General features: G+C 40.7%; 4 protein-coding genes across 8 annotated transcripts in view; 2 read left to right on the top strand and 2 right to left on the bottom strand.

Moving 5' to 3' along the window:
• Positions 1-2,403, bottom strand: part of SLC66A2 (solute carrier family 66 member 2) — a 74,595-nt gene extending 72,192 nt beyond the window's left edge. The window contains exon 1 of the mRNA XM_057424243.1: positions 2,308-2,403. The gene's annotated coding sequence lies outside the window, so the exon portion shown is untranslated. The remainder of the gene's footprint in view (positions 1-2,307) is intronic.
• Positions 2,287-5,089, top strand: HSBP1L1 (heat shock factor binding protein 1 like 1). 2 transcript variants are annotated; one of them, XM_057424249.1, is made up of 4 exons: positions 2,287-2,412; positions 2,640-2,706; positions 3,610-3,698; positions 4,713-5,089. In XM_057424249.1, the coding sequence occupies exons 1-4, from the start codon at positions 2,368-2,370 to the stop codon at positions 4,716-4,718; spliced, it is 207 nt and encodes a 68-aa protein (XP_057280232.1). In that variant the 5' UTR covers positions 2,287-2,367; the 3' UTR covers positions 4,719-5,089. The 2 variants fall into 2 exon arrangements, with proteins under 2 accessions (XP_057280232.1, XP_057280231.1); XM_057424248.1 differs by lacking the exons at positions 3,610-3,698; positions 4,713-5,089 and having other exon boundaries at positions 2,640-2,852.
• A 2,627-nt stretch (positions 5,090-7,716) lies between these two features.
• Positions 7,717-15,390, bottom strand: TXNL4A (thioredoxin like 4A). 2 transcript variants are annotated; one of them, XM_057424246.1, is made up of 4 exons: positions 15,278-15,390; positions 14,876-15,049; positions 8,568-8,671; positions 7,717-7,894 (listed from the first exon to the last, which is right to left on the bottom strand). In XM_057424246.1, the coding sequence occupies exons 2-4, from the start codon at positions 15,026-15,028 to the stop codon at positions 7,723-7,725; spliced, it is 429 nt and encodes a 142-aa protein (XP_057280229.1). In that variant the 5' UTR covers positions 15,029-15,049; positions 15,278-15,390; the 3' UTR covers positions 7,717-7,722. The 2 variants fall into 2 exon arrangements, with proteins under 2 accessions (XP_057280229.1, XP_057280230.1); XM_057424247.1 differs by lacking the exon at positions 15,278-15,390 and adding an exon at positions 13,688-13,765 and having other exon boundaries at positions 14,876-15,012.
• Positions 15,391-17,113: 1,723 nt separating this feature from the next.
• Positions 17,114-25,172, top strand: LOC130607275 (probable 2-ketogluconate reductase). 3 transcript variants are annotated; one of them, XM_057424238.1, is made up of 6 exons: positions 17,114-17,364; positions 20,753-21,134; positions 22,374-22,545; positions 23,231-23,409; positions 24,344-24,440; positions 24,838-25,172. In XM_057424238.1, exons 1-6 carry the CDS (start codon positions 17,161-17,163, stop codon positions 24,992-24,994), a joined length of 1,191 nt encoding a protein of 396 aa, XP_057280221.1. In that variant the 5' UTR covers positions 17,114-17,160; the 3' UTR covers positions 24,995-25,172. The 3 variants fall into 3 exon arrangements, with proteins under 3 accessions (XP_057280221.1, XP_057280222.1, XP_057280224.1); XM_057424239.1 differs by lacking the exon at positions 17,114-17,364 and adding an exon at positions 18,905-18,925; XM_057424241.1 differs by lacking the exon at positions 17,114-17,364 and adding an exon at positions 19,140-19,283.

Raw genomic sequence — 25,172 nt, 5'->3', positions numbered from 1 at the left:
AAAAGCACAATGTAAAGATTTTACAGCACAGTCCCATGATTGTGAAACAGGATGGAAACAGATGGCTCCCCAGCCTCTAGGTCACCCTACTTCTTATTTTTACTTCATGTGCTTCATAACAAGAGGACATATGTAAATTGAACGTTTCTAAAGTCTAGGCTTTTTACTGGAAGAAACTAGCATCGGCCATGTTTTGCCATGGAAAATTAATTTATATTGTCAAATCTTTGCTTTTGTTCCCCAAGACCTGTTTTGGTATTAATTGCCAACATGAACTCCTTGGTACCTTTTTAGTAAATGAAGTATTCCTTACTTTTTGCAGTAAATACTTTCATGAGCACCAGTAAGACTGGTTGTTTACTGGTTCTCAGGTAAACCTCTGCTTTTGAAACAACAACAAAAGCTTTCTTTGTTGGCTTTCCTTAGTGCGTGGATGCATGCCTAACATGGATTAATGCTTTTAAAATATGGTGCACCTTCCCAGATTTCAGACCCTGGAAATGCAGGTAACAGCTCAACACTGAAAAACAGAGCCCTCTGAGGAGGGGGAAATAAGACGGCAGCAGAGAGCACTGGTTCTATTTTAAATGAATTAAGTGTTAAGCAAAGTCTTTTTGCTCTTTTCTATTCTTACATTTTCTGAACTTTGGAACTTTTCCATTACAGTTTTTTTGGTTTACAGACACTTCATTTTTATTCCATAAATCCAACTGCAGACCATTTGCCCAATTCTGCTCAAGATTTGAACTCGGAGGACCATTCAAATCAGCTGTGGAGTCCACAGAGTAAAAGAACCAGAGCTCTGGAGGGGGAAATGCATGGTGAAATATTGACTTCAGTCTCCTTCACTCTTTTAATTATCTTTATTCCATTGCTGGGCTGGCTGGATACCATGTTATTTTGCTCCGACCCCCCTGACCTGCCTCACAAACAAGGGGAGCTATTTACAAAAAACCTTTACCAAGTAATGTTTGTTTTCAGTTGAACCCTAACCTAGGCACTGATAAAATGTGGTGCTACAAAGTTTTAGTGCAATTCTTGCAAACTCGTTGGCTATGTAATGCTTGCTCCTCCACATTTGCAGCTGTTTCTTCACCCCTGCAAGGTCTTCACTGCAAATAGGACTCTATGACTTTGTTCGAGATATCTGGACACAAGCAGACAGGTTACCAGCAGTAAAAATAGAAAAATAGTACAATTTTACTATCTAGCCCTAAGGGAAATGAGATTAGCAATGAATAAACAGATAAGAAGCAACAACTGTTACTTCTTATTTATGCCACAGAACAAAATAAGCTACGTCATTGAAGCTATGTGGCTACATACTAATGCAAAACATATCCTTATGCCTATTATTGTTCAAATTATTTTATCTAGAAGCTTTCTAGAGCAGTAACACTGCTGGAGCACTCAAGCTGTACAAAACTTGCTTGAGTTTTCTTTCTACAGTAAGAAAGATAAAGAGGAAAATCTGCAAGACTGGGAACATAAGGATGCAGAAAGGAGAAGCCAGGCAGCAATGCAGAAGTTGGCTTTGATGCCAAATATCACCATAGAGATTAACATGCCTTCCCAAATGAGGTGGGGAAGGTCAAGAAAGAAGATAATTAAGTTTTTTAAGAAGGATTCTAAGTGGTAGGCTTATAGGAGATAATCTTTCAGTATTTGAGGTCATTTCTAACTCAGAAACTTTGCGGATGAAAGCATTGTTACATGTTTGGTGTATCTATAAAGTAATAGGCTAAGGAAAGCTATTGCCCAACAGTAATACTCCCCTAACCATATAGCCCAGTACATTAAAAACATCTCCATTTTACATTAGGCAACAATTGCGGCACTTGGCACACCTGTGTACACAACAAAACACCTCTGCAGTAGATGCGCCAGGAGCCTTTTATGCTGTGAAGCTGCGAGGGATGACCTACATGCAAGCACGACTGCAAGAGGCACCGCCCAATTTATGCTGATAACCTTCGGTCTTGTCTCTTCAGACATCCTGGTGCAAGGAACTTCCAACACGCACGGTGTTTTTACCACTCTGTGCTGCAAAACTAATTACATGTTAAAAAGGAAACAAACCTTAAAACAAAACCAAAACACCAAACTTAAACTTTGCTGGTAGACAAGCATTTTTCTTCACTTCAGCCCCATGAAATCGTAAGATCTCTGAAGATCAAACCCCAACATCCTTATTTAGTTATTACCCTGTAGAACTACGATTTCTTTGGGAATAAAGGAACAGGGCTTAATCGTTCATCCTCTTCCCTCGCTGCCTTTCCTGCCGGCGGCTCCAGGCGGGGCACTCACCTGCCCGCCCCGCCGCAGCCAGGGAGGCGGACGGTGGATCGCAGCTCGGAGCCGGAGCCGATGGCGGCCGCCGACCCGCCGGGCGCCGGAGACCTCTCGCAGCTGGTGAGCCCGGCGGCGCGGAGCGGGGGCCGGGTTTGGGGCCCCGTTTGCTGCGGGGTTCCGCCTGCGTGGGCGTCTGCCCGGCACCGGGGCCGCCTCGCCTGCGAGTCCTCCCAGACAGGCGAGCGGAGAAGGGCAGGAAGCCGGCGGAGAGGGGCGGGAGGACACGCATCTAGCGGCAGGCACCCCGGGGCCCCTGCATTCTGTGTTTCTCTGGTTTTCACCCGCAGGCGGAAAACCTGCTGAATCAGCTGCAGGAGAATTTCCAGGCTCTGACTGAAAAGATAACGCTGAGAAATATCCTCTTTCGGGCCGGGTTACTTAGCCCCACGGGACGGGTTTCACGCTCCTACGGCTGCGGCTGCCCCGCTGAACCGGGCCCGGTACTCTGCCTGCGCGCTGATGTGAAGAGGAGCTTTGCCTTTTAATGTCTGGGCGATTTTTTTTTCCCCCTAGCCATCAAATTAAAACGTAATAATTGATGTTGCTAAGCGCTGTGATGTAAAGACAGACGAATTGCCCCCAAAGCCCGTTTTTACCCCTTTACTCTTAGTAAACCCTAAAGACCTCCTGAGCACAGGAAGATGAGCCCTGAAAAGGAGAAAATCATACCTGAAGGTGCTCTGAGCTTGCTCATTAGATGTACTTGCAGAAACCACCTCTGCTTTCTGAAATGGAGAATTTATTACATTTTCCATTTTTCCTGAAACTCGACCTCTCAGGAAGTGGCTGCTTTAGTGCAAGAAAATAATTATGTTTTATATGATCAGAATATCTAGTGGAAGGTGGATTGGAACTGGATTGTCTTTAAGGTCCTTTCCAATCCAAACCATTCCATGATTTATGAATATGAGCATAATGTTTTATGTAATCAGAATACAAGCAGCACTCATACTCTGTGTAGGCTGGCTGCATGGAATCACCTAAAACAGTTCTTCATAAAGAAAGCAATCTCTTACACAGAAAATACTCCAGCTTGCTCATGGGGATACAGGAAGGCATTTGAAAAGAAGAGGAACATAAATGCATATCTCTTATCTGTTGTAAGAGGAAGTGGGCATACAACCTTGTCCATGCTTCATCTTGCATTAAATGTAAGAGGCTGAAGTATGTGGAAGAAAGCTGCTTGTTTTTCTCACAGAAGAAAAAAAAAACCCCACCTTACTCTAGATTTATAAAAAGTTATCTTTAACATTTTACTGGAAGAAATGGGTGAGCGCATTGATGACCTTGAGAAGCACGTTGCTGACCTGATGACAGAGGCTGGGATAGAAAACACCGATGAAAAAGTAAGAGTAATGAAACTTATTTTTTACTGTGTTTTAGATATTTCCACTTAGTTCTGAACTATGGGCAGCTCCTAGCATGAAAATACTCTTTATTAATCGTACTTTGTATTTACTTGGATTTTAAAGGATACTGCAATTAAAAAAAAAAACAAAAACAAAAAACCCCACAAAACCCAAAATTATAAGTATTTTGGATTTCTTTTTGCCAAGAGCAAAGAATGCTACCAAGTTTTCAAAAGCAAAACTAGCTTGCTGCATCTCTTCCAGCTGAGTGCCATATACATGGGGTAGTGCATACTAATCCCAAATATAAAACTGAGGCTGTACATCTGGAATAAAATGTGTGTGGCTTAAAGCGCTCCTGCCCGCCATTCCTAGCCCTCAAGTAAGCTAACCTAGCTGACTGAGGATTCTCACTGGTATAAATTTATGTACCTCTGCTTTTAAACCCACTTCAGCTTTCCAGCATTGCTCAGAGACCACCACTTAAATACATTCACCCCAAACACAGCAGTAGTTTGTTCTTGCAGCAGTAAGACGGGGGGTGGAAGAAGCAAGGATAAATTCAGTGGTATTGCCAGATAGTCCGTAATACAAGTTCAGGATTGCGTGCTGGATTTTATATCACTGTCTGCTGCAAATACCACCCCCACTCACTCCCTTATAATGCCCTGGTGTGCTTAGTATTTACAAGACAGTATTGCTTCCATGTTCTGTGGGTGCCAGTAAGGTCACCTTCCTGTTGCGGCATGCTTTCCTGATTCAAACTTGACACATCAGTTACTCTTTGTCATTTAGAGACTGCTTACCCAGCCAAAGACAAGAATGTAAATTTACTGAAGTAATTTAAGCATCTGTTTGTTCTGATGCTTTTTTGTGTGTGTTACGAAATAATTTTTAGAAATACAGAAAGCCAATCCATGAAGATGTATTTAACTGTACAGAGATCTTCCTATTTTTATGCTGAATCACATTCATGATTAAATCACTAACCTACTTACTGTTTCTTTGCAGCAATGAAATGGGATGCGATCAAGAAAGACAAAGGGAGAACAGCACTGCACTGGATTGGGGAGTTCACAATGGGTGTTGCTAGACATGAAAAATGTTAATGAAAACATGCTTGCATCATGTCATGATAGTTATCTCTTAAAAAAAACCCCACCAAACCTACTGTCCTGTAGAAAGCTTGGTTTATTCATCTAAATGGGATGCTGTATTTCCTGTCATAGAGAACAGCTAGTTTCAGAGAAAGCAAAACCACTATTTTGGATAGAAAACTATATCCTATATAGTGAACTTGTCCAGTCACTAACTTCTCCAATGTATGAAAATGTATTTCATTTATTTCTATAATATTAAAATTTCCTTATTTTTTGTTGCCTTTTTAAGTGTTCTCAGAATAACAAGATGCTTCTATGACAAAACTTTTCTCATTGCATGTGCCATTTTGACGTTTCTTTAAATGTTTTACACTACAAAATGTACCTTATTTGATGTTACTACAATGGTGTCTTTGCAAAACTTCAAAGGCATATAGCCTGTTCTGCACTAGAAGATACGGCAGTATTTCCACAGATTAGTTGTACAGCTGTTTTCACAAGCTCACTCAAAGCTGTGCACACCTGTGCAGATAACATCATCCAGGTATGTATATTATGCCAATTTAATTTATTTAACATTGGACATTTTGATGAAATGCCTATTTTAAAGGCTTTGACATAGATAAGGAATTCTAGTTACCAAATGTGTCCTGAACAAGACATGGCAGAATCAAAGAAAATAGGAAATCTACACTATCTTTAAGGTTCTTGCACACCAAAACATTGGCACTTTTTGCAGGAAAGCTTTTGTTTGAAACTTAATGGGAACCTCTTACAACAAATGTAGAAACTGAAAAAAAGTAGAACAAAAATTTGAAGAAATTAGAATAGAAATTGAAGAAAATAAAAATATATTACCTCAACAAATAAAGGATGTTTTTTAAACCTTCAGCAGGTGTTACTATTAAAGAGTCTTCATTAATATAGAGAACTCATTTTCATTGGTGCTTTAATCAGTGTAGACTGGCTAGCAATGTCAAACTGGGGAGGAGGAGGGGAAGGATTAAATTCTTGAGGACAGGCTGAAGGAATGGGCCAACAGGAACCTCATGAAGTTCAAAGGCAAGTACCAAGCCTCACCTCCAGGACATGGTAAACTTATGCTGCAGAACAGTTGTAAGAGGCTGGCTGTCAGGAAAGGAGTCTGGCAGACAAGCTGAACACGAATCAGCAGAATGCCTTGGGCTGCAGCCACATGCTGGTCAGCATCAGCAAAAGTAGAGCCAGCAGGACATTCCCCTCTGTTCAACTCCTGTGAGACCATACCCAGAATACTGTGTTAAGTTTGGGGGCTCCCCAGTTCAAGAAATATATTGTTATGGGGGAATTTAAACAGACAGCCACCAAGATATGGTGAAGTACAAAGCATACAAGGGTTTGAGAAAATGCCAGTAGTTCAGCCTTACAAAAAGACTGTAGCTTCCTGCTGGCAACAACTACCCTATGGTAGAGCACAGAGAACAGTTAAGGCTCTCGTTGGAGGTGTTTTATGTAAGAGAGTTACAGACACAAGCTGGAATGCAGAAAATTCCAGCTAGATGCATGGGATACTTTTTTCCAAGTACGAAGGTGCTCCAGCAGCAGAACAGGCTTTTCAGAAAGACTGAGGAATCTCCATCCTTACAGATATTCAACACTGGACATAGTCCCAGGCAATCTGATCATGTGTGATTTACTTTGACTGGGAGGTGGATGGCCCCTTCCAACATAAATGATTTCATAATTAATAGCAACTATAAATCAGATTAACTTAAACAGAAACTGGGAACCTGTACTTTACTGCCTCAGCTTAGTCTAAATCCTCTAAAAAATGAACTTTACAGTAAAAAAAAAAAAAAAAAAAAAGCATATTTGAGTTTGTCTTGTGACCTGTGCTTTTGGTCCAGTTTCTATCTCTTTTCTGCATACTCTGGCTTGTTTTTTTCTTCATCCCACAAATATGCATGTATCAGTTAGAAAAGCAACACTGGCTCCATTACGACAAAAACTAAAGTGGTCAAAAATGGACATTTTAAAATACATGCCACAGTGTAATCAAATCCAAGTCTCATGAGTATATATGCATTTTAGTACACCATCAGTCAAACCAGAGGTCAAATGAGAGAAAGCACATCTCATCCTTACTTCACCTGTTGACTATGCAGCCAGCTCCAGAACTGTGATTACCCTTTGGCACTGCAGAATCTACTAAGTACTTCAAAATTACTACCATATGCATAATTATCATGAAGAATCATATCCATCACCACAAATCAATTTAGTTGATTGGGGCGCATGCGTGCACACAAAGTCATGGAAGATGTTTTCTTTGAGTTTTTTTTTCCTCTGAGCTAAATATTAATAAATGCATCTTAGTGGTTTAGTCTATTTTTAGTGGATACAGAAGACCAAGATACTATGCAAGAACATTCCAACAGAAGTGATGGGCTTTTATCTTCAACATTACGACTTTGCATCCAATTGAATTTGTTTTCTTTCTCAAATTTAATTATCTAAAGAAAATTAAGGTGAATAAGTGGAATTCACTTTATTTTATAAAAAGTTGTAGTATAGTTTTACTATCTATTTATGTACAAAAGAAAACAAAACCAGTTGAAATGATTTTCTGCAAACAAGCTTTTTGTTTGTCTTACATAATGCCAGAAGGACACCACAGAGTATAGTCTTTAAAAATTCAAAAAAAACCACCAACAACCCAAAATTAATCTACAGCAAGTACTACTGCAGTCAGACAGTTCCAGGCTTTGCATCTTCTTCTTTTCCAAATGAAATTCAAACCTTTTAAATAATTCAAAATATACTAAAAGTTGAAGGAGTTGTTAGGTTTGCTTTTTTTTTAATATATATATATATGTACACACATACACAAGAATAAACTTAACTGGATGTAGGGTTTAAAAAAAGGCAACCCTAAAGAAAAATCAGTATCTGTATTTAGTAGAATAATCTTTTGGCGATACCACCAAACCTCGACCTTTGCGGGCTCCTCTATAAACAGTTTCTATAATGTCAATCATCTCTTGCTTATCTTCCATTGCCCAGTTGATCTTGTTGTTATTACCTGTACCTAAATCAATCATGATGTGTTTGTTCCTTTAGAGGAAGGAAAAAAAAAAAAAAAGCAAGTTAATATTGTATTATAATTCGGACAGAAACTTCCTATCATCCCCAAGAACATTTTGTAGAATTCAAATGAAGCCCTTATAATATAAATGAGCTTGCAAAATCATCTCAAAGAAAGAGCAACCACTCCTGTCACTCAAACTGACTATTTCTGAAGCTAGAATAATGACTGCAAACATGCCCCCAAGATTGCTACCCAGTGCAATTATGCTTTTGCATATTCCTCATTGCCTGTATTTATTACTCACTACTGTATAACATCAAAGAGAGTTTTACACTTGTCAGGTGCACATTATGGCTCATCAATGTAGATACTTTAGCTCCAAAATCAACTTAATGCTTTGGGTGTATCTTTAAAGCAAGTTTAACAAGCTTGACTGCCACATTACTGCAGTATTCTACACAGGGAGCTCAAAACAATGGATAACAAAACCAGCTTTCACTATCAGTAATTTGTACTCTACCATTAAAACACTGTTACTAAGCTAACTGAAAAACAAGCCATTTTCCTATTTAATTGGATTACTATCTTTGTAGAGCAATGAAAATATAAACATCAGTATACTAATATGCATTTAAAAATTATTTACTGCAAAACTGAATTTGACACACCAAAAATTTAACTGCTAGAACCATCAAGTACCTGAAGAAAAACATGACGGTACAGGGATCGTACAACTCGTACATCTTGTTGAAATCTGGTACTTCAGTGATATCCACAAGATAAATAACAGCAAAGTTTTTTACCTAAACAGAAGACAGGAAATATTGAAGTATTATATAACCAAGCTTTTGATTATTTGTACTACCAATTAAAAGACAAACTTTCATTATTGCACCTTATTTTCCCAAAATATTAAGTTATAAAATCACAGTAAACAAGTCTTGCCATTACTTTGAACCACAGCCACCAATTAACATAAAAAAATATTCTTAAATACAGCCAAGATGTTCATTTCACATCCAGCATTAACTGAAAAGATACTATGCTAAATCAGTATCCAGAGAAACAAATGCCCTTTTATATATAACTGAGACCTTGCAGTGATATGCACAGCTCTAAACAAGTAGAATAACTGCTTTGTGCAAGCCAAGCTGGCACATGTTGCCTCTGTCCTCAGCTGCTTATAGACTTCACAAACTTAATGATCTAAAATGCCCTAGAGTGCCCGCCTTCGAGCACTTTTTCCCTCTAAACCATCTGATTTGTTTAACAAGTCTCTTAGAGTGAAAATAAAACTGATAAATTTAATAATAAAGCCTAATAGCTTTTCTGAGGTGTAAAGCTAGAAACAGAGCTTAAAAATGTAATTGATAATGAATAAAAGATCTTGATGAGAAGCTATTCTCTGGGCAATTCTGGTAAAACAGGCTTTCACTTTGCAGAGTTACTGAGTAAACATAGAAGAATCCCTCCCCTTTAATGTCATAGTTAAAGTCTTCATTCGAAAACCAAAACCATGTCACATTTTTGTTTCCTAAATGTAGCATACTTGACATGAAGTGGAAGTAGGAGAAGTTTTAGTTTCTAAACTTAGCTCATACATGTACAGGCATCTAAAATTGCACAAGCATTTAACTGCAAGGTGTATTACCAAATGCTCATGCATTATACCATCAACGCACAACATTGTTTACCCTGTCCAAATGCAATTTCAGTCCTTTCCACCTCAATACACAAAATTACCATCCTGAAATTAACACGTTGTCTAAGATTTACGACAAACTTACTGTTCGTCACAGTACTTCCTACTTGTTAATTATGCTATCAAATGTCCGGAAATGCTTTGTTGAGTTTAACTTCTGCTTATGCAAAGATGTCTTATTTTAGTCCACAAAACAGGATTAGGCTGCACCAGAAAAATATTATATATGGTGTACCCTATACATAAACATCCTATCAGGCACTTTAATTGCGAAAGTATGGAGATGTTTAGTTACAAAAAAACCCAAACAAACAAACCACCCAGAAGCATCAGTAAATAACTTTTTATGGACTTCTGCTTCAAGAGAGTTGGTACATTATAAAAAATCATCACACTTCAGTAAGTATTACTAGCAAGGAAAAGAAAATTTCTTCTGATGTGGAACAGCATTAAAATAGTTCTTTTATGCTTTTTCTGTGCTTTTATGGAGCCAGTTAAACCCTAGACTCTGTCAATCCAATGAAAACATCCCATTTAAGCCATGTTTCAACACAGGCAAGAGGAAAAGCCTTGAAAATCTGATTTAGTCATAATATCAACACCCTCTGAAGTGATCATTTATGCCCATTAAAGTTTTATATGAAAGATTTCTAAGAAATGTAATGGAATGCTCAGAGTTAACAATTTAGCTGAGAAGCGACTGAAGTTACTCCCTGGTTAGCCTTAGGAGGCAAAAGACAACTGTGCATGGGTTGTTTGCTGTTGTTCTGGGGGATTTTTTTAAAGCCAAAACCTGAAGAGCCATTTTCATTTCCTCCTATCACTTTTTAACTCCATGCGGCTGGCATTTTCAGCAACAGTAGCCCAGCTCTGCCATGTAGGGAAATTTCTACAACACATTCGGCAATTCTGGCAAACTACACAATCTTTGAACAATTATTTAATTTGGAGATCAGAAAATAATTTTAAGTTAAACTAAGCATTAATACAACATTCTTAGGACCTGCTCTGTTCACTGAAAGATTAGTCCAAGGTGATTATATGTTGCACCGGAAGGCCACTACAAAAGCACTGCTAAACTGAAAGATTACTTCCACATAGCACTGGAACAACAAAACTTTAAAAGTTAATTTTACATTATTATACATTTAATTTAGTTGAGCTGTTTCAGAATCAGAAATGCTTGTCATTGGCAATGAACAGTAACAGCCCAAGAACTTAAAAAAGAGAACTAGACTATTCAAGTCTAAGATACTACATGAGTTACTCAAAAGGACTGGATCCCTCAAATCACCTTTGCACAGCACATACACAAGTTACCACCAAGTATCTCAGACATTAACTGAATCTTCTTTCTCTCCTACCTCCTTTTATAGGAGAGAAACTGATGACAGTTGCCTACTCAAAAAGCTTGTATGAAATCTAAAGCAGACCTCAAAGCTTGATACAGACTCTCAAATTTAAATTTGGAACTTTTACAATTGGCTCTGTTCTTTCCCCCTTGCTGGCTTAATTTCCTATCTGACAAGCTTAACCACAAGGATGTGCTTTGTTGAGTTTGGACACTGGCTGCCAAGGTTGCTTGTGATATGGGTCTGGCCGTGCAACACTTCAATATATGCAGCCGCAGGAGGCTGGGATTAAGGCCTAAGAATAAACTAGATAAAAACATGGATAAGAGGCTAAATACGGAAAGGTGACGCAGAAGTGCTGCAGTGAACCTAATATCTACTTGTCTAGACATCACCACGCCAGACAGGGTAGACTTGTCACCAAGAGGTACTTTATTTCAGCAGAAGACAAGCCCTGCAGAACTACTCAAATGTGTCTTTGCATAGTACTGACTAGTTCTACAGCCTGAAGACACACTTACTGTCTCAGACACATTAGAGCCAAGATACAGAAGTACTGAGCCAGCTTCACAGCAGTATAGAGCAATATCCCAGATGGCTTCATACGCAGACAGCTCTGATTCACAAGGCTTTACTTTAGGCTTCATTTTAAGCAAAAGCAATTTTAAGTATTTATGGATTCAGGCTTGTATGTATGTTGGATCTATATGTGAACTAATAAGTCTGTAAAGTCAAACCAAAGCTTAACTTCTCCCCATCCTTTGGGACGTGAATCTACTTCCCAGACAGAGTTGTCAGTTCAAAAAACTACATTCTTACACAGAAAAAGCTTGCTATCGTTTCAAGGCAGTGGCTGCTAAGAGGTTCTCTTTCTGAGTTATAACTATGGATATACTATGGAGGCCTCAGAACAAGAATTAAATACAACTTGGAGCAAGCAAACCGCTCTAAATAAAAGCAGTTGCAGTTGTAGCAACTGGGACTATATTAACATTGTTAAAATAAACCAAAAATTTACTGCCCAGAAAATATGCAACAAATCTTGTGGCATTTTAGAAGTCGAATACATTATAACACAAACTCATTCTGAAAGTACTTAACCTTGTAAAATACAGTGTATCTATAGGATTCTTAACATCAGATACAGATTCTTCAGTCTGATCTTGATACAAGACCACACACTTAGCTGGTAAATAGGAAACAGATGTAGAAAAAAAAATCATACGACAGATTAACTAAAATCTCACTTTTCCTCCAAAGTTTTCCCTCCTGACTTTCTTCATTAGGAATGCCATTCAAAAAAGAACTCATGCATTCCTATAACATGAGATTACTACAGCAATATCTGATCAATGACTAGGAAGAATGGTAACAATCATGAAGTTTCCTTAAATTTCTGTTAGGGGTAAGTAATACTTTGCTGTTGTTGTTAAGATTTGGCTCCTATTAGAAGCAAATCTCACAAGCATAACATTACCTTATGGTCCAAAGTGTATACAGCAAATACCTATGCAAATCTGAGACAAGAGTCTATTTTCTCGTCTTGCTAACCAGTTTTCAGACAATGTTTTTTATGTTTATATGTCTTTATGGACAAGCAAATCGGGGGGGGGGGGGAAGGTACAGGAACTGAGATTAGCCTTTGCAACAAAACATTCAAGTTGAAGGCGTCTAGCAGACTTGCATTACTGAACTGAAAGAGGCTGCAAACACAGTACAAACTTGAGAGTCTGTACTGTACATATTTATTTGATTTTTTTTCTTGCTAATTTTGCTGTAAGTTTAGGTGACAAATTTCCTGGGGAAAAGAGAAAGACATTATACTGCTGAGAAAAATGCTTACAGCTAATAATTTTGAAAACTACAGACATAAGCAAATGGATCAACTTTAATTATAAGCACCAGTAATTCTCATACCAATATGCTTTTTTTTATAGCTTCCTCCTCCCCGCCCCCCCCTTCTTTTCTTCTCTCACTTTTCATTCATGTAACCTTAGCAGAAAGGCAGAGACACAACTAATGTCTGAGCAAAAGCCACAGCTATTCACACTTCTGATTATAGTTAAATAAAAGCAGAACATTTGAACAATCCTCCCTAAACCCATACTGACCTATCTGTTAAAGTAAGCTGGTTTCACAAGAGGTTATCCGATTTACAGTATTCAGTCCTAGATAAATCATGGGTTTAAAATATTTCCTAAAAAAAGTGGTATTAAAGTAATTTCGCAGCCAAAGCCCTGTGTTTCAGGGGATGAGGTTTTATAATTGTGAGCCTTCCTTTAAAAAAAAAAAAAAAGGGTATGTTTTTAAAAAAGGTGTTCAGAGGAATTTTCTGAAACTTAATTCCTAGCTTTTTGGTTGCAACCCTGACAAAGCAAAAATCTAACATCTTACAATTGTCATTTGTTTTGACACTGAGTGAAACCTAGCTTCTTTTTCATTTAACACAGGAGGTGGAACAGAACATTCAACTCTAAGTGGAGCACATTTCAGTGAAAATAAACCTCTTTGTATTTTCATAGATTGTTCTAGTTTCCTTTCTCCAAAGAGGATTCAGACTGAAAAATTACCATTTTTCTACTGTAAAGTACAGATAAATATTACTGCTACCCAAAAATACACTGCAGATTGAAAGAATATTGCACCATGGTAACAAATGTAAAATATGGCTACATTTTCTTCAAATGTAGCATGCAGTTACAGCATGTTAACGTTCTGTAATATTCTCTAGCATAAACACCTGTACAATTGGAACTTTTACTCACTCTTTAAAACAGCAGAGATCCAAACATGGCTTGTAAGCAAGAAGATGAGGAAGGATCTCCCCCTTTAATTTGCCATTTCTGCAGAGGGAGATTTTTAGATAAGAAGTTATATTGTTCTTTCTTCCCCCAGTCACCCCTAACTGCCAATATGTCTGCTGTATCTTGCCAAAAGATACTTACAGTACCTGAGCATAAGACACTCCCAACACGTTAAACACAAAACAACTAAACCAAATCATGTCACAACTCCTTACTGTAATCTATCTTAACAGTTAGCTATAGGTTTAGATCTTTCATTGTAGGGGGCTTCGAGACAGATGTTCATTTACTTAAAAACAGCACTAAACCAGAAAGGGGTACACCACAAAAAGAACTCGATATCAAGTTATGCAGTATGTGCACAATTTTACATGAAGATAGTCAACTCCTTTTCCTACCCAAGTTACTGGCTTTTTCCCATCATTTTCTATGTGATCTAGTTAAAGAACAGCTATGAATTTCCTACATCTATTACTATGCAAAACCTTTACCAAATACATGAAAAGGCAAACTATAGCTAATTCTGCATGTTAATAGTTCAAGTTTTCCTTCAAGATCTATCTTCCCTATGTGAGTGATCAGCTTTCAGCAGGCTTTTGGTTTCCGTCTGAGAACAGCTTCAGAGCTTGGCTCCTAAAATTTAATTCAGCCCATACAACTCAATGGAATGCCATCTGTCTCCATGAATACTATCACTGACAGATTAATCAACATCTTCCTGTGCATTTTAGGATGTCACAATTTTTAAGAGTCAAAATGAAAGTAACTTTTCAAGTTGTTTAAATGGAAATCAGAAGCTACTATGCATTCTCATTGTAAAGTGAAAGTGCTGCATTATCTAGAACCACAGCAGTTCTGCTATCAAACACTTGTTTCTGCCTGAATGCTGACGTTCATTAAATGATGGATTATTAACGGGCAATTTTAATTTCAGAATTTGCAACACTCATTTCCCCACATTAAATACTACAAACACCAGGGTAGTCAATGACTTTAGGAGTCGCTCACAAATCAATCAAGCAGCTTTCTCGGTGCCTCCTAAAGCTGGAATACCTTTCCAGAAACCGAGTTATAACCTGCCTCAGGCTTTGTATAAACCCTTTGAAACAGCGCAGAAAACAATCGCCTGACATTACAGCCCCAGTTTACCTTCTCAGCAATACTGTACAAGACTTCATCCATCTTCATGCAGGTCGGGTCCCAGTCATGCCCAAAGCGGATGACCACGACTCGGTCCTCTTCCGAGAGGATGGCCTGGTCCACCTGCCAGCCATTGTGCAAGTGCGGCAACATGTACGACATCCTGCAGGGCGGCTGGCGAGCCTGCGGGACAACAGCGACCGCCCGGGAGCTGACAGACCGGCCTGCCTTCGCACGGTACCCCCGCCACACTCCCACAGGCCTAACCCTCCATTCAGCGGCACAGCAGTGCTGCCATCCCACTGGGCCCCTGAGATGCGCCGGCGGCCATCGGCGCCAGGGCCGGGTCCCCTCACCCCCATCCCTGCCCGCGCCCCCGCCCCACTCAGCCGCACGCCGTACGCGCCGCACCCCTCGGGCTTCCTTCTCTCGGTGAAACGGGAGGACGGAGCCACAGCGTGAGAGGAAGCGGAAATAACCGCATGGCTTTCCCGCCGCCGGGCACGCTGGGAAAGGCGCTTTCGGGCCGGGGTTTCCGTCAGTGGGCGGGGCAGAGCGCGCCGAAGGGGCGGGGGGGGCCGCTTGGACCGCACCACGCCAAGTGTGATGGAGGGCTCGGAGGGGTGGTGGGACGGCTGGGACCACTAAATAGGGAGTGCTTGAACACACTGGGTAAATGTTTCAGTTGAAGTCATCGGCAGCGAAACCTGGGCATTTCAGCGTTAGGTTACAGAACTGAGCTGCCTGTTAAGATTGCGCATCCCAGGCCGATCTTGCTTTCTGGAGGGCTTGTATGTTATTCTGGTGCTGTTATTCTTTACTGTGAGGGTGCTGAGGCGCTGGCACAGGTTGCCCCGAGGAGCTGTGGCTGCCCCATCCCTGGCAGTGTTCAAGGCCAGGTTGGACGGGGCTTGGAGCAACCTGGTGTATTGTGAGGTGTCCCTGCCCATGGCAGGGGGTAGAATAACTTAACGTCCTTTCCAACCCAAACCTTTCTGTGAGTCTACAATTCTAATCTACACCATGCATTCCTTTAAAAGGTTAGATTGCAGAATAATATGTGAAACGCATATTTGTCACTATAAAAAATCCACACAAACTTGAGCTACGGCTTGGGGAACAGTCCTAGGACAGTAGCATCAATTTGTACCAAATTACTTGGCCCTAGAACTGCGGAGCTCTGCAAACGCTATTAAACCCTCGGTTTGTGAGCCCTCTTTCTAGACAACTCAGTGCCGACAGCATGAGAGGAGAAGGCAGGTCGTCTCGTCTTGTTACAGACAGAAGCACTTTGACCCCAGCTGCCCCCATAGAAGCAGCCGCTGATCCCCTACCCAGACCGAAGACCTACCGGGGCTGCGGGGGCAGGGCGGATGTGCCCCGTTGGGATCCGGAACTGTGAGCTGCCAGCTCCTCCCGCTGCACTTCAGTCGAGCTGCGACAGGAACACCGGAAAGTAAGTAAGAAACAAGCCCCAGTTAATTCTGCGGTGGTTACTTAAGTAATTCACTTTCTTCTATAGAGAAGTTAGTGGGATGGATTTATTCTGGGTAGCGTATGCTATTGGCTGCAACTTGAAACAGCTAGGGAAAATTACATAGGTTTATTTCATACAATCATAGAATCACAGAGTGGTTTGGGTTGGAAGGGGCCCTAAAGCTTATCCAGCTCCAACCCCCTGCCACAGGCAGGAACACCTTCCACCAGACCAGGTTGCTCCAAGCCCCATCCAGCCTGGTCTTGAACACTGCCAGGGATGGGGCAGCCACAGCTCCTCTGGGCAACCTGTGCCAGGGCCTCATCACCCTCACAGGAAGGAACTTCCTCAGATCTCATCTCAGTTTCCCCTCTGTCATCTTAAAGCTGTTACCCCCTGTCCTGTCACTCTTACAGCAAAATCATTTTGCTATGATTTGGCTAACTCCAAAGTGATACAGCAAGTAAGTGGTGAGTCACACTCAACAAAAGAAGTAAGGCCACTTCAAGTTAATACTCAAATGCAGTCCTTTATATTTGTTACTTGTCTCAATCTGAGTCATATTTTCAAAGTTTTCTCTGCCATGCAAGCACCGGAATTTAGTACACGTACATTATATCAGCGTTACATGTGATTATAGATGTACGCATACATGGAAGTATATAATCTTACGTAAATAGAAACTGTGAGGAGCAACAGCTTTAAAGAAGAGAGTTAGCAATATTGCAGATGATACTAGTCCAAAACCCAAATTGTCATATCCTTAACAGGTGTTACATTTAGCACACTGGACAAGACATCCAATAACTGAGTAATAATGCTCAGAAGCAAAGCGTTCAGTCTGTTAAAACCAATTCCCTTGATGTTTGGCCAGTCAAATTTGGCTTGTAAATGTATTCATCCAGCTATTGCTTCTCATGGACATCACTGTCACAGGAGAAGTCCTGTGGATTACAAACAGAGGTACAAGACATACTCCTGTAGTGCTGGAGGACGAACAATAAGTGCTTCTCACACCAAGGTTGGTATCTGGAGAGCCCCCTTACCTCTAAAAGGTTCCTTTAAATGTTTTTAGTTTACTGCTATCAATATTTTTAAGATTGTACCTGGACTAGCAGAACCCTGGTTCTTGAACCAAAGCTGTAGTCTGTTAATGACTCATGTGAGCATCAAACATGGCTGAAATTGTGGTGAACTAGCATGTCTGCACTAATGAAAGATCAATTACGCTCAACTAGCCTGTTTCTAATGCACCAGCTGGTTTGTTTAAGGCTAAACCAGCTCTTCCTGCTGAGACAAGGGGGGGGGCACAAAATTACAAAATGGAATATATAAACCTTTAGAATCAGTTTTAAGTAATGTTAAGTTTGATGGCTTTGTAACAGTAGCAATGGAAAATTACTGAGGTGCATGATACATAGAAAAAAAAAATAGAGTACAGCTAGAGAACATACTGAGAATTCTTGTACAAGATAAATCGTTATAGTTGATGTAGTTTTAAGAAAAACAGTCTAGAAGAACAGTATGCAAGGATAAGGAGTATCTGGGAATGGCAGGTGTCCAGGATGGGTTATGGTTAAACTATCTGATAAGTAGGAGGACAGGAGGATTATTATGTCTGTGGTGCTAACAAACCAATTAAGCTGGTATAAGCATCTACTGCGCATGCTTCAAATGCTGCCAGAAGTGATGAAGATTGTTGGAAGAAGTAAACGACCCTCAGAGACCACCACGACAATTCTGTAAGCATGCGGGGAGCTTTCTGGAAAATAATGTAATCCATACGTAACCTCATGAATATGTATGTATGCCCAGTGGCTGTAAGGGCGGCTTGCATAGCAATACAGAGACACACGTTAGGAGGAGCTATCCCCCGTGTCTCCCGGCGCCACAATAAAGAATACCTGCTTGTCAGATTGAAAACTTCGTTGGCAAGTTTGTTCCTGTAGTTTTCTCCGAATCACTGCGCTGCACTGTGGCTTCCTCATGGATCACCTGTCTGCTTGTGAAGTTTAGGAAGTGCTTCTAAAATTAATGTAGATCTGACTCTGACCTTCGTAAGTGATGTAGTGTAATGGAGGAGAGAGTGGTGATGAAAGCAAATGGTGTAATACAGTGCTGCCTTACAGCATAAGGTTTAGTTGATGTCCAGTCTAAGTAACTTGCTGCAGGAGCATCAGGTTGTGATTATCAAGAATCTGGACAACACTCACAGTATGACATCAGATCTTGTCTTTTATTCTGTGTGTAATTCACTCTGGAATACAAATCTAGTTTATCCTTCTAAGGTCATGTTGTGTAATACTGTAAAAGATAACACAGATTACAGCTGGGGAAATGTGCACAATTTTCACAAGCATATGTGGGTTCAGCATACTTCAGTTGGCAAGAAGTAGATATATTTAAGAACACGGTATTCCTTTGCAATATGCTTGCGCTATTCATCTCATTGCTTTCTTTGCTGCTGTTCAGAACCAGTGTTACCAGAGACACTGCTCATGGTGAACTGCAGACCTGTCCTTACGTGGAGGCTCTTTCTAGCCCATGTATGGCAGCAGATGGGAACTGAGGCAGAAATGCAGGTCAGGGCCAGGATAAAGAAGCGGTGTTGCTGATGTTGAGGTTGTAAGCATTTAACAGCTGCAGTTGGGATAAGCCTGAGTTTGCTCAGGAAAAGGGAAAATACAATTTGTCAGAAACTTTCAATATGCATTGATACTCTTTGTTACAGGTTTGAATTCTGGTTACTTAGTGAAGGCTTGTGTAAGAGGACTTAAGCAGCAGAATATCTCTGCCCAACATTGTGTGCCCAGATTAAATCAGCACACTTGTGAGAAGTAATTCTGATTCTGTTAGAGCAACATCAGGTGTCCTGGACCCAAGTCTAGAACACAGTATGTGATAAAGACCTAAAGTGATTGGAGCACTGCAAACAGAATTGTAAGAAACTAAATACAGCTGTGTTTAAGGCATGCAGCAAATCTTCAGCTACCATTTTTTGTAGCTGTAAGGGCTACCTCTAATTGGGCATACGGCTATCTGTGGAGCTCCTATCTTATTGCAGCATACAATACATTTGCAGAGTATTGCAGAGAGGACTAGGCTCAAAACCATCCAGCAGGAGTAAAGGTCTAAACAACTCTGTAGGGGAAAAGTTCTAGTATTGATATCGGAATAGACTCCACAACTTGTTAAAGTTGTAAAGTAAGTATGCCTTTATTCAGCTGAAGATGCACGGGGGATTACTCCTCCAAAGGCATGCGTGCCTCAGTGTTGTTTTCCTCTACATTTATCCTCTAAAGTTCTACATATGCATTAGGTTACACAATATGCCTATACATATTTCTGTCCTATTCCCGCTTCGTATTATAATGAGCTCAAAGGTCTTCTGCTCATGCGCAGTGCCTCCTGGGGGTCGTGGGCAGGGGTCTTCAGATGAAGTAAACGAGTCTTCCTCTGACCTGAACTTTTCACCCTTGGTCCTCTCACATGCTCCTTAGGAGCCTGGATGAGTCTGGTCTCTGTCCAAATGGTTTTTGCTGAAACTTAAGTAACTGTTTTCCTTATTAGGAGGTTATGTTCTGGTACTGCCTGGTAAAGCACGATAGGTATTTGCTGAGCGATACATCTGTTAAGCAAGCTATGTAACTTAAGCAATACTCCCTTGTACAACCCCCCCTGTACAATTTACCTAACCCCCTTGTACAACTCCCCTGTACAATAGTCCACATCAGTATGAACAACTCTGTTGTCAGTGGTACTTACCATGTGTTCTTCCCCACTGGTTCAGCATGGAGGCATGGGTATGCTAAATTTTGCAAGAGGTAAGTTCAGGTACAGATCTAGATGTTTAAAGCATTGAAGGGCAAGCAGCGTGGTAGCTGGCTCTTCATCATGCAAATTTCTTAGGTTTAACCCATTCCTGACAGATGTTTGTCAGACCCATCTGAGCCTCAGTGCCTCCCTACGCTATCTGCAGCTTCACCAAGTATCATCAATAGGCAAGAAACTTTGAGTAGCTTTCTATCAGCCTTTGTTTCATACCACTGCTTATAGAAATGAATTTGTGGATAAGGCTGAGAAGCTACTATATTTATGTAAGATCAACATTGATTCAGGACTAAAATGAAACTGTTTGAGAAGAACACCTTGTAGGACTGAGTTTAGATTGAAGGGGTGGATATTCCTTGGTGTTATATTCTAAATCAGCAGTTAGTGAAAACACTGGGAAGTTGTCTAATGTACCACTAGTACCAAGGGACTGTGGATTTATTCTGTTCATTAAAGCCAATATTGAATTCCATCAGTTTCCTGTCTTACAGATGTGAATTTAGATTATCACTACAGCATCACTCCTTTAAGGGTGTTCTCCTAAACACAGGAATATTTCTTCTATTCCTCTGTTGCAGGTCATGGCAGAAGACTTGCCGGGCGTTTTGATTCTGGATATAGGGGGAACTCATGGTGTGCTAGAAAATCTTGCAGTGCTTTTGAAGAAACACTTTCACCTTATCACCATGAAGGAGTTTCTTGAAAACAAAAAGGAAATGGGCAAAAAAATCCAGTCTGTTTTTGTGTTTGAGTGCAGGCCAACTATTGACCAGGAGCTTCTAGAAAGCCTGCCTAATTTAAAAGTAATTGGAAACTCTGGGGTTGGAGTCGATCATTTAGACTTGAAAATGATTTCTAACTTTGGCGTAAAAGTGACCAACACCCCACATGCTGTGGCGGACCCAACAGCAGACATGGCAATGGCTTTGATGCTGGCCTCTGCCAGAAGAGTAGTAGAAGGTAATATTTTACGTTTTCATGGATCTTAGTTACTTCTTTGGCATATCTCACTTTCACTGAAACAGATGATCTGCCTGAATCAGTATTTGGGGTGCTTTTACGAGGAAAAAATATTCTGAGGACTCCATTTTCAGAGGGTTTGCTTTTTCTGTGTCCCACTTCTTTTTTTAAGGCGATGGTGACAAGAGTAAATAAATTATGCACTTTAAAGTCACTTGTGATACCCTGTTTGGAATAATGTCTGAGGCTTGATTCTCCTCTGGGTGTTTACTGGGTGGGTTCCTTATAACAGTAAAAACTGAATACAGAGCCCCAAATCAAATGTCACTGCTTCTCCATTTCCTGCTGGAACAAGTGTTAGACGTTACAGGGAGGTACAAAGCATTAATGGCCATGTCCCCAACTCTAGAGCAGTAATTAGTATAACTGTTCATTTTTTTCCTGCTTCTGTGAAGAGTTTTTCTAAACCTATGGGTTGTATTTCCAGGAGAGCACCATCACTATTATTGAAAGCACTCATAATCCTTTTGACAAAGTTGTTCCAAACTGTACCACCGACATTAGTTTGTGTCCTCAAAGATAGGTCCTTTCCCCACATGCCTTTGCTATGCAATGTGTTTCAGGGAAAGGAAGGTGTCAGTAGAGGCTATCACAAGAAGCTGCTTCTGTCTTCAGGGACTCAGTCGTTCTGTCACTGCTGCTTCCCCCCCCCCCCCCCCACCCCGAGCATGAAGTAACACCTCTTCCTTGTGATGTTTTCTCATTATTGCATCTTTCTGGACCTCAAGTTCTGTATAGAAAAGCTTATTGAGATCCCTGGCTAAGCTGGAATTTGCAGTCTTCACATCTATTCAAACAAATAGGGCTGCTTTGGGTTGTGATACAGGAGAGAATTGGTGAAATTTACCAAAGCCAAAAAAACACCTCAATGAAGTCAATGCTTGCAGAGTGCTAAGTGTCAAAGAAGGTATTTCTGAATTTCCAAGAAAATACTCCAGCCACAGAAGAGCTCCTCCTAGCACAGTACTCATCACAGCATCTCTCCTGTGTTACTGACTCTAGCCCTGGCTGCAGGGAATGGCACCATCCAGGCCTTTCTATAAACTGGTCAGAATTAGTAAGGATTTTTTGTAAGGGGTGTCCCACAGCCCCACTGCTGTGATGGTGAGAAACTTTGTCTTTCTTTCAAGCCTACATTTATGTTCAGTTTGTACCCATTTAGCATGTATTTACATTCAGGCTGCCAGATTGCGATTTCTCCAGACACGAAGTGTTTTGCTGTTGACTGGCTGGGTGTGGAAGTAACCAGAGCAACGCTTGGGATCATCGGGATGGGCAGCATTGGGTACAAAGTGGCTCAGAGAGCTAGAGCCTTCAACATGAAGATCCTGTATCATAATAGGAACCGGAGGTAAAATCATGTGGTTTCTGCACATAATTAGGCTGTAACAGAAGCCACAGCTCTGCTCTGTGTCCCTGGTCTTCCTAGACACTTGTGATAGTTGTAAGCAGCATGAGGATTACCCGCATGCCACCACTTCCTCACTTTGGCTCCTTACTGCTTCCCTTGCTTGGGAAGTAGCTCCCTTTGCCTCCTGCACTGACTCTTCCCTGGTTAGCTAACGGCAGTTTGGAGCAAGGGAAGTGTAACCCTTCTGGAGATGTCCAAGCAAACCAGACCTTATGCCCTCATTGTGTCTCCTGTCCTGCTGGACTCTAGGATTCTGACAAGATCCCTGGCACACCCAGCCAGTCACCCACTCCTCAGCCCAGTCAGATCACTCATCAGAACAAATTGGCATAGATGCATGAGAAGAGCGGGTTCTGACTGCATCCCCAACCTCCTATGCCTGATACTGCCTACATACTTTGCACATTCATTACTCCTTCAGTGTCCCACCACTCCTTTTGCCTCTTTTTAACCCACATCCTTCCCACCTCCTTCCACCATCTATACCTTTCAATATCTTTTTCTTACCTTGGCCTAAACCCTCTTGTTCTCTATGCTGTTCTTTATTTCTCCTAGGGTTGATTGATTGTTAAAGCCAGTTAGAAGTACTTGTGTCAATTTGGGTGTGTGTGCATTTTTCCATCAGGAGAAAGGAAGAGGAAGAGGTAGTTGGTGCCCACTACTGTGAGAAGATGGAAGACTTGCTGCAGCAATCTGACTTTGTTATGTTGGTTGTGAACCTGACTCCTGAGACTCACAAACTAATTGGGAAAAAGGAGCTGGGGCTGATGAAACCCACAGCTACACTAATAAACATCAGCAGAGGTAGGACAATCTAAAAGCACTGTTTGTGACTGCACAGTTAAGGTTGTGTTTTTTCTGATTATATTGACATTCCCCCCTCCAACCTCAGTCTGTGGTATCTCTGTATTGTTTGAGTCATGAAGTAACTGGCAGTCTACAAATTAATGACTTTCCATAGATCAGATGCCAAGTGTTCAAAGGTCCTATAGAATTTATGAATACTCAGTAGCTGTTATCTTAGCCTTATACTAAACACAGTATTTTTTTCATTGAAAATAACTGAAAGGTTTATCATCACTGATGATGAATGGGATACAAGAAAAAACATAATTTTCATTTGACACAGCTATGAAGAAAAGAAACCTCACATGTGATTACAGATCTGTTGGCACTGAACAAGCATATGAGAGAGATTATAGTTTCAGTAAAGAAAGCAGAGAGAAAAGAGTGGAAAGCTTGTCTGTAATACAGGAAGTCAGTGTCTAAATGAGAAAAACACTGAAAGTGGTCACATCCCAGGAAAATCCTTATTAAGTGGACCATAATCATAGAATAATGGAATGGTTAGGGTTGGAAAGGACCTTAAGATCATCTAGTTCCAACCCCCCTGCCACAGGCAGGGATACCTCACACTAGACCATGTTGCCCAAGGCTCTGTCCAACCTGGCCTTTAGCACTGCCAGGGATGGAGAAGACCACTTCTTTGTGCAGCCTGTTCCAGTGCCTCACCACCCTCACAGTAAAGAACTTCTTCCTTATATCTAACCGGATAATCCTTCTCTAATTAAAGATTAACAAATCTGTTCTTTGTGGTTAATGGTTATTAGAAAAACATGCGTTCTAACAAGACAAAATTCTGTCATTTTTCTCACTAGACTGTTGAGATCTTTCTCCTCTTCCAGGTAAATACATGCTCATTAACTCATCATACTAGCAAGATTTCATTACAATACAGGTGCAGTTATTGATCAAGATGCGTTGGTAGAAGCTCTCCAGAAGAAGATTATTAGGGCTGCTGCTCTGGACGTGACACACCCTGAGCCTCTGCCAAGGTAAATAAACCTGTTTTCAATTCTATTAATCTGAAATGTTTTAAACTGTGTACCAGAGCGTGCCAGATCTTGACCTCTGTGGGGAGTCTCTCTCACCGGTTTAGGGCAAAACCTCAGCCTGTCTTGCTGTTATAGATGGCAAACTATTCACCTTTCCCCCATCTGTCAGTTCTTTGCTAGCTTAACTGACAGGCAAGGCAACAAAACCAATAGAAAGGTAGAAGAAATGGGTAGGCAAGCTTCCCAAGCTTTATGGGGTTCTTTTATGAGGGCTTGTGGCCCTTTTATGTCAACATGCCATTGCTGTTTCCTGATGTTCTGTTCTTAACAGCTAGCATGGGATAGCTGCAGAGTAAATTCCCTATGTAACGCATTCTGTTGTTTCTGTTTCTTGCAGAGATCATCCATTATTAAAATTAAATAACGTCATCATAACCCCTCACATTGGAACTGCAACAGTCCAAGCTATCCATATGATGGCAGAAGAAGCAATAGCAAATATGCTGGCTGTTCTCAATGGCCAACCCATTCCAAGTGAAGTGTTTCCCAAATGATCTGTGCCAGATGATATTGCTAAATCTCATACGTATGGGAAAGCACTGTATCTTACAGTACCACTTTTAAATTACTGCAAAGCTGTCGTCTCACTAGACTTGATCTGTACTGTTATTTACAGTTCTGAAAAATAAAGTGGAAGTAATAAAAGGGATTTGTTTGAAGATTTTAAACTGA

This window comes from Pezoporus wallicus, unplaced genomic scaffold (assembly GCF_028554395.1).
Source record: "Pezoporus wallicus isolate ANWC-B61680 ecotype Strahan unplaced genomic scaffold, APGP_CSIRO_Pwel_v1 contig_5485, whole genome shotgun sequence".
Classification (NCBI taxonomy): Eukaryota; Metazoa; Chordata; class Aves; order Psittaciformes; family Psittacidae; genus Pezoporus; species Pezoporus wallicus.
Note: the sequence above shows the minus strand (reverse complement) of the source record. Positions and strands in the feature narration are given on the sequence as shown.

Bases quoted from the DNA above. Each gene is read 5' to 3' on its own strand.
- HSBP1L1 (XM_057424248.1), top strand. From the start codon at position 2,368: ATGGCGGCCGCCGACCCGCCGGGCGCCGGAGACCTCTCGCAGCTG. The intron at 2,413-2,639 runs GTGAGCCCGGCG...TTTCACCCGCAG, and splicing joins CCGGAGACCTCTCGCAGCTG to GCGGAAAACCTGCTGAATCA.
- TXNL4A (XM_057424246.1), bottom strand. From the start codon at position 15,028: ATGTCGTACATGTTGCCGCACTTGCACAATGGCTGGCAGGTGGACCAG. The intron at 8,672-14,875 runs GTAAACTGGGGC...TCTTCTGTTTAG, and splicing joins TGTACAGTATTGCTGAGAAG to GTAAAAAACTTTGCTGTTAT. The intron at 7,895-8,567 runs GTACTTGATGGT...CTTCCTCTAAAG, and splicing joins ACCGTCATGTTTTTCTTCAG to GAACAAACACATCATGATTG.
- LOC130607275 (XM_057424238.1), top strand. From the start codon at position 17,161: ATGCTCAGAAGCAAAGCGTTCAGTCTGTTAAAACCAATTCCCTTGATG. The intron at 17,365-20,752 runs GTTGGTATCTGG...CCTCTGTTGCAG, and splicing joins TAAGTGCTTCTCACACCAAG to GTCATGGCAGAAGACTTGCC. The intron at 21,135-22,373 runs GTAATATTTTAC...ATTTACATTCAG, and splicing joins TGCCAGAAGAGTAGTAGAAG to GCTGCCAGATTGCGATTTCT.